Raw genomic sequence first — 9,073 nt, forward strand, 5'->3', positions numbered from 1 at the left:
TTGACGTAAAGATTAACTCTAACTAGGTAGAATTGGAACTAAACGACAAATTATTTGAATAAGTTGTCACCTGTAGAAGTGGCAGAAAGCCAGAAACGTCTCTCTGTGTGCCCATGGATGCCCGGCACATCTGCCTGTACAAAAAAGATAGGACAGCACCACCCCAGCTGTAGTTGATTGTATCATCAAAGTCCGTAATATGATGCAGAAAACGAAGGCTCACTAGGTTCCCCGAAGTGTTCGGGAACAAGACCCCCCCCAAATAGAAGGAGCAACAACATCCTCGTATATTGCTCCACATCCACCTCCGCTGAGTCGTCGGTGATTGTATCGTGGATCTGCACCAAGTGGTCTATAATGGGGACTAACTGCATACGACTACTCCCAATTGCTACATCTGGGTCCTCGGACCTGAAGCCCGTGAGCCTGTGCAGCATATCCATATATGCATCCCGGTTAAAATATCTCATGTTCCCAGGCAGTAAAATTGGCAAGCCATCAGTGGACAGGCCATATAAAATCTCGACGTCCTGGAGTGTGATGGTGGCTTCGCCGATGGGCAGATGGAAAGTGTGCGTCTCCGGTCGCCACCGCTCAATCAACGCCGTGATCAAAGCATAGTCGAGCTGTATCCGGCCAATGCTAATGATCCTATATAATCCCATCTCCTCCAGGTGATGGACCACACGGGGATGTAGAACGCGGGGAGGAGTCAAAAACTCCCACAATAAATCCACTCTCCTGCCCCGAAAAGTCTGCGTAAGCAACTCCCCCCCCCATATATGCTCGGATCTATGCTGGGGCTGTAGGGGTAGTAGCTCCGACGTCCGAGGGCCGGGATGTATAGGTGCATCCATGTCGCCAAATGAAAATTCATAATTTTTAATAACTATCATTAAAATTTATGTGTGTTTTTTATAATTTAAATTCATATTTTTTAACAACTTAATTGTAAAAATTATATATATACTTAAGGGTTTCGTGCTAGATTTTCTGAAGCTCAGTGGTACCAAACTATCATTAATAATTTTATATTTTTTTAATAATTTTTATTCATATTTTTTAATAACTAAATTGTAAAAATAATATATATATATATATATATATATATATATATATATATCGTGCAAGAATATAAGATAATTAAATAATTATTACACAATACTACGCTACAAGGCTCTACATTTTACTAGGTTAAAGGGGTCTACGTTTTACTACGCTAAAAAGGTCTACGTTTTACTACGCTAATAAAGTATACATTTTACTACGCTAAAAAATAATCTAAACTAAACGGCATAAAAACACATAAATATACATGAGGATATTAACAAACACATTTTTAGACTAATTTATATATTTTTATACAACACTAAAATTAAATCCGGATAAAATTTAACATGCTAGTTTCGGAAAAAATAAACACAAACCGAATAGAACACATACAAATCAAGTAATATGCATTGTTATAAAAGTTTCAACTTAAAATAAATCGAAATACCTCGATTTAGAATTTTTGAAATGTAGATTGATTTGACTCCGGAAGAGTGAATTCACAATAACACGAAGCTCTACTCGACAGTGGGACCACAAATATTAAACTTTTATGTGATGGGGAACCCAAATTTTTTTTTTTTTTTTTTAAAAATGGGGGCAGAATCGATGTGGGGGGGACCAGAAGTGAAAATGAGGGAGATGGAAGTCGGAGATGGAACGAAGAAGAAGAGGGGGGATTTGTATTAAGGGGTATAGCGCCACTATTAATGGCGCTATGTCTTCAGGTATAAGGCATATAGCGCCACTATTAATGGCGCTATGTAAGTTTGTCAGTATAACGCCATTAATAGTGGCGGTATACAGTAACAGTACAGTTAACGTTACTGTATAGCGCCACTATTAGTGGCGTTATATATACTTTGGTAACTTTTTTTTTTTACACTTATTTGAATATTTTTAGTAAAAATAAACCATATTTTAGTTGCAAGTTGGACTTATGCATGAACCTCCTTTCCTCATTTCCTGTTATTCTTTTGGGTGATAAAATTACCGTGATAAAGTTACCGTTGTATTTTACTGACGTAAGGTATAGGCCCCCCCTCAAAAGACCGTTGCGCTTTTTTGGGATACAACACATTTTTTGGAATACAAGACAACCCATGACCTCAGCCCAGACCTCTGTCTGGAAAAAGGGACAAATATCAATGAAGTAACAAGTTAACCGTCGAAAAACAGTGACAAAGAAGCATTGAACACAACTAAAACAACAAACCAGCTATAACCAAGAAAGCAAGTGATCAAACATTAAATACATCCGAATACCAAGATATAGCAACTGCACAAGCATGCAAATCAAAAAGGATTACAAAAAAGAGCCCCATTTTGCATTTCCATGAAGGCAAAGGAACCGCCTAAAAAGGGTTAAAGCAAATGAACTAAACACAAACTAAATGTCCATAAACTACACTGCAAAACATTAAATTTCAGTACTTCACTAGGCCTTGGATTTGGACTTAGACTTATCTCCTCCACCAACATTTGACACATAAGTAGTCACAGCTTTTGTCCCTTCAGCAATGGCATGCTTCCCTAGCTCTCCCGGCAACACCAACTTAACAGCATCTTGAATATCCACCGACGCCAACGTCGCCCGGCCGACATACTTCGACAGCGTCGCCGCCTCACCGGCGATCCTCTCGAACATGTCCCCCATAAGATTGTTCAGTATAGTCATAGCCTTAGATGAGATTCCCATATCCGGATGAACTTGCTTCATCACCCTAAACACATACCTTCTGTACCCTTCACTGGGTCCCACTCCTCCACCCACTTTCGCCCTCTTCCTTTTCCTCTTTCCTCCTTCCTCTGTTCCGCCTTTGGCTTGTGCTGCTTTCTTCGCAGCTTCGGGTTTTCTTTTTTGGGCCTTTTTTTCCTCTTGCATTTTTGGAGGTGTTGGCATCTCGTCTGGCTCTGAAGCCGGTTGTGTTTCGTCTTCATCTTGCTGCTGCACTCTCTGTTCCTCTAGTTCCTGAGGTTGTTTTTCTTGTTCCTTTTGTTGCTCCTTTTTCTTACGTTGTGGAGTAGACCTGTCTTCAACAGAAATGGTTCTTTTAGGTGTTGGATCTTCAGAAGGTGGTGGAGTTAAAATATCAAATGATTCTTTGGTAGAAGAAGAAAGAATGTCAACAGTGGGCTGACTCTGAGTTAGAGTTTGAGTGTCCGTCTCAGTTTCGTCGGCGGCTGGTGTTACAACGACGGAGACGGTTTCTTCCACCACTTTCCTAGCGGTAACCACCGTCGTGCGCGGCCTTCCTCCACGTTTCTTTGGTGCCATGTTCGCTTTGTTTTTTAGCTCTGTTTTCCCTCTCTTTTGTGGGCTGTGTTTGAGTGGAAAACGTACGGTGGAACGATAAGGTCGTGCGATTTATGAAGAGGGGCATTTTCAGCTTTTTCACTGTGGAGAGGTTACTAGGAGAGAGACACGTGGAAGACAGGTGGCAAGTTAAAAGATACGTGGGTTAAAACTGAAGAGTAAAGAGGATTCTGGAGGAAGATTCAGCATTCTTTATCTTTTTTCATTTTTCTTCTTAAATTTTGAAACTGTCAACAGTGACAATCGAATATTGTCCTGTGGATATCTGTTCAAATATTTTGTGCAGCTTATTGAGATTTAAATGGAGTCCGGAATCGAAATGTGCTTTTTTGGATTAGGGTTGCGCATATATCCGGTAAAATTGATAATCCGGACCTTTAATTATTTATTGGATTAATGGTTTAGAATTTTTTTACTATCGAGTTATCGGTTCGGGCCTCGATTTACCAATTTTGTTAATGAGTTAACCGATAACCCAATAAGAATTAATAAAATTATGACTTTACCCTTAACTATATATATATGCTAGGGCTTCAGTTCATTCTCTTCTATTCTTTCTCAGCCGCACTCTTGAACTTCATCTTAATTCTTCATAAACCTTATTAGTTATTCCTAGCGTAAGTCTTTAGTCTTATACAGTAAGTTTTTAATTTCTATAACAAAATTCATCTTTCATATTGGTATTTTTGACTATTAATGATTCTTTATTTTTTTTATTTTTGTTTCTTAATTTTGTGAGCTCACATTTTGCAGCCTATACCTACTACCAATTTCTCTTCGCACTTATCAATTCTCAATCAACAATCTTCGTCAGTTTCGGGTATATTTTTTAACATTATTCTTCTGTACAGTACGCTGAGCTTTGACAAAAAGACAACATTTTCTTGCCTTCTAGGTGTTTTTCATTTCTGTGTTAGTATTGCCCATGCACAGATCAAGGTTTTGCTCTATGGTTTCTTTTTTCAGGTTAGGCATTTGATAAACAACATCCAGTTTATCTTAGACTGTTACTACTATATGTTTGGACTTATTAGTTTTAAGGTGAAATTGCTACTACATTATATTATTATTAACGTTGTATACGATAGAATCGACGGTTCGATTTTACGATCATCAAGGCATCTTGAGGATTTTCAGTGATCGATCCCGAGGGTTCTCGGTGATCGACTTCGAGGTGGTGTGAATTATGACCGGCCTCGAGGCAATGTAAATTAGTGATCTCGGTGGATCAAGGCAAAGTTCCCAAGGTGCGTACATATAGCTGACAGAGCCTAGTGGACTAGTCCAAAAAATGAATCAAGACATTAAATGGCTGTACCAGCCCCATATCTTTGTAATCAATGCATCTGTACTATGTTGGGATTCCCCCTCATATATAAAGGGGATCTTTGTCATTTTGTAAGGACCTGATGCTCAATACTAAATACACAAGAACATTCTCTCTGCTCTCTAACATATTCTCTTGATCTCATTGATTCATTTATTGCTTATATTTGTTGCGTTCTATTTATCATTCATCATTTATTGCTTATCATTGATCATAAAGAGCCACCATCTTTAGCTCTCATAACTATTAATCCCCTCCTCGATCGCTCTAAGCCGGTTACCTAACTCGACCTCGAGGCATTATAATCGGCGGCACGAGGTCCCGATCTCCAACTGTTCGGCTCGATTGTCATACCATTTTTAAGCTGTAAACTTTATTTCTAACCCTCACTTAGCATCTATTGTCCAAATAACTAGCATAAAAATAGATTACGTATTTTTTGAACAACAAAATCAAATTTAATTGTTATTACCATTTTCACGGTAAACAGTTTGGCGCCCACCATGGGGATAAAAATAATAGTGATTATTTTCTTGCTGGTTTTACTACGTAACGCAAGTTATCTTTCACACTTTTTCTTGCGCAAGATCTTTGATTTCATGTCAAAATATCTGACTCAGTAAACAACAATCAAGAGAACCATGGAGAGAACGATGTGAATGTTCCAGGTGTTAGTGTACCACAACGAAACCCTAAGAACGCACCAGAACTAATTCTCGTGGATGTGGTCTCACGCAATGCCCAACACGTCGATATAAGCTCCCACACTAACAGGAGCGTGCACCAAAGAGACCAACAAGAAGATCAGAAAACCCCAGCTAGGGAAAAACGGGAGGTTAGCCTTCACGTTATTTTCGAAATGTTCAGCTGCAAAGTTACCAGAAAACTCCCAGCACAGTGGCACCAGGGATGGCTCCCCCAACCGAGAAAGTACCAGAGAGATCAAGCAGCAACGGGTCGGCAGCCAACTTCGCCATCGTAAAAATGCTTGAGCACCTCACGAGGAGGACGAATTGGGCGAGAAGAAGGTAGAAGCCAATGCCAAGAAGGTCGAGACCTACAACTCCAGGGTCGACCAAATTCCGGGCGCACCCCCGATCCAGAAAGGTGTGGATTCAAAGAAGTTCGTACAGAAGCCATTCCCACAGGAAGCGGCCGGGAAACCCATTCCAAAGAAGTTCAGAATGCCATATTTTCCGAAGTACAACGGAACCTCCGACCCCAATGAGCACGTTACTGCTTACACTAGTGCAGTGAAGGGCAATGACCTAAAGGACGACGAGATCGAGTCCGTCTTACTGAAGAAGTTCGGAGAAACGCTTTATAAAGGGGCAATGATGTGGTATCACAACATTGCCCCAAACTCGATAGAATTATTTGCCATGCTGGCAGATTCTTTGATTAAGGCACATATTGGTGCCATAAAAGTAGCAACAAGGAAATCCGACATCTTCAAGATCAAGCAGAGGGAGAATGAGATGCTGCGAGAGTTCATATCTTGCTTTCAAATGGAACGAATGGAACTACCACCAGTCTCCAATGACTAGGCAGTGCAGGCCTTCACTCAAGGTCTGAATGAATGAAGCTCGGTGACTTCGAAGTAGCTGAAACAGAATCTGGTTGAATATCCCGCTGTGACCTGGTCAGACGTTCACAACCGATATCAATCAAAAATTAGGGTCGAGGATGACCAACTAGGAGCCCCATCGGGCTCGGATATCCAAGCAAGCTTCTGGCGAAAGAGCCAAAGCCAAACAAAGAATGGTACTAGCCATACACCAAAGACAGGAGAAACGCCCCAAGGTGCAACATACCCCGCAATGATCGAAGGATGGACCGAGGCCAGAATCCTCGAGGACTCATCAATAGAGCTAGATTCGATAGGCACAAAGGGCCAACGGAGGCACCTCGCTTGTCGGAATACAACTTCAACGTCAACGTATCAGACATCGTGTTCGCCATCAGTAAAATCAAAGACGCCAGGTGGCCCAGGCCTGTGCAATCAGATCCTTCGCAAAGAAATCATAACTTAGTGTGTGAATTTCACAACACGCATGGCCACAGGACCGAGGATTGCCATCAACTCCGAGAAGAAGTAGCCCGACTACTCAGTAAAGGTCACCTCTGAGAATTCCTCACCGACCGGGCCAAAAATCAGTTCCGGGAAAGAGAGGTGACCAAGAAGAACGAAACAAATAAGCACAACATGTCATCCACATGATCTTGGGAGGCATCGATGCCCCACAAGAGCCCATGATGAGAAGAACAAAAATATCCATCACTAGAGAAAAGCAAACTCGGGGTTACATACTGGAGGATGATCTCACATTCAACGACAAGGACATCGAGACCTTGTCTTAGCCTCACAACGACGCACTAGTAATCTCTTTCCTTGTAAATACATTTCAAATTAAACATGTACTTGTGGATCCAAGTAGCTCGGCCAACATTATCAGGTCGAGGGTGGTAGAGCAGCTCGGGCTGCTTGACCAAATCGTACCCGCCTCTCGAGTCCTCAACAGATTCAACATGGCGAGTGAAACAATGAAAGGGGAAATAACCCTCCCAGTTAATGTGGCCGGCACAACCCAAAATGCCAAATTCCATGTCATCGAAAGAGACATGAGGTACAACGCCTTGCTTGGAAGACCATGGATACACTGCATAAGAGAAGTACCATCCACCCTCCATCAAATAATGAAATTCCCAACAAAAGACGGAATAAAAATCGTGTACGGGGAACAACATGTAGCAAGGGAGATGTTCATAGTACACAATGTGGCGCCGACACCAGTACCTCCACCCTCGAAGGAGCCAAAGGGTAATCAAACAGTAAAATAGCGATAGCAAACTACGTCTTTGGCTAAGCCCGACTTAACAAAACAAAGGACTGTACCGAATCCTCGTAACAAACTATTAAACCACATCGAGATCCCAAGCGCCGTCAGCACTAAGGTGTGGCCATCCCCCTTTTTTTCAGTTACATTTTATACTAACCTGAATGCAGGTGTCCGATCAGAACGACCGAAGCGCTTACCAACTCGAAAGCTTTAGGTTTCAAAAGCATGTGTTGCACTCTTTTCCTTCGACCAGGTTTTTATCCCAAGAAGGGTTTTACCGACAAGGTTTTTAATGAGGCAACATCTATATGCTACCTAAGGAAGAACCAACAAGTATTCAAGGCTTCTTTCGCAATCAACCTCAAATACTGGGGGGCATCCCCCTGGAAGGTCACCTACTCGGAGAAGCTAAGATGTGCTAAGTGGGGTCTCAATAGGAAAATAATGTACCGGTCCAAACGGTCGAACGAACCGTGTCCACATAGAACAATCGATCCCGTAACAGCAAAAACATGTATACTTGTACCAAGTAATCAAAGGAAATCGGTATTTTTGCAAAAACGACTCCTCTGTCAAAAACGTCCCCAACACTCGGGGACTGGCGTCAACAACTCAAAATAATGTGACCCTCGGGTCGAAGCTCCCAAGTTGTAAGCCCTCAATGAGGCAACATCAAGATCACAAAATAGCTCTAGAGCCAAAAATGTCCCGAACACTTGGGGACTGGCATAAAAAACACAAGGCCACCTGACCTCCGGGTTGGAAACTCCGAAATCATAAACCCTCAATGAGGCAATACCGAGTTTACAAATAATGGCTCCTGAGCCGAGAAATCCTCGATGACTCTGGGACTGTCATCAATCATCATCTCCATCGACTTATCAAAACCCGAGGCCATAAGACCACATGCGGGCAGCCCCAGTCTCATAAGACCTATATAAGGCAACAACAATATCTGTAAGACCTCAAACAAGGCATGAACCCCACGTGTACCAAGTGACAATATCTTTAAGACCTCAAGCAAGGCATGAACCATACTTGTACCAAGTATCCAAAACTGTAAGACCTTAAAGTCATGTAAAACTTGTAAGACCTTACTAAAGGCATAAACTCTATATCAAAGTTAAGGCTATATATCGAACTTGTAAGACCCCTAAAAAGGCATACCCTCGATATAAACGCTGAAACTACTGCACTCGGGACTGAAAGGCTCTGGCCAAACACAAATGACTACGATCACAAGGCTATACCAGCCAAACTAACGCGACTCGGGGATGCCCAACCGTCGCTATAAAATCACAGGCCTTCAATTACTTCGAATATACTTCGAAAAGAACCGGTTAAACAGGCTACCCTCGACATAGGCAAAAGAGCTTTGACCATGTCAGCTTTTAAATATAGGTTTTGAGATACTCAGCCACCGAGCCAAACCTCCCGAGGTGCTCGATCATTGCCATATAACGACTCACAATCGAGGTTTTATTGAACCGTCGAAGAGTCAGGCAAACATTATTTCAAAAAATCCTTATCGAGGGAACA

At 41.8% G+C, this 9,073-nt stretch overlaps 1 protein-coding gene across 1 annotated transcript; it reads right to left on the bottom strand.

The window, feature by feature from the left end:
• Positions 1-2,211: 2,211 nt before the first annotated feature.
• Positions 2,212-3,328, bottom strand: LOC104238066 (histone H2B.2-like). Its single transcript, XM_009792336.2, has 3 exons — positions 2,531-3,328; positions 2,317-2,405; positions 2,212-2,269 (listed from the first exon to the last, which is right to left on the bottom strand). The coding sequence occupies exons 1-3, from the start codon at positions 3,326-3,328 to the stop codon at positions 2,212-2,214; spliced, it is 945 nt and encodes a 314-aa protein (XP_009790638.2).
• Positions 3,329-9,073: the final 5,745 nt, after the last annotated feature.

This window comes from Nicotiana sylvestris, chromosome 6 (assembly GCF_000393655.2).
Source record: "Nicotiana sylvestris chromosome 6, ASM39365v2, whole genome shotgun sequence".
In the NCBI taxonomy this organism is placed as follows: domain Eukaryota; kingdom Viridiplantae; phylum Streptophyta; class Magnoliopsida; order Solanales; family Solanaceae; genus Nicotiana; species Nicotiana sylvestris.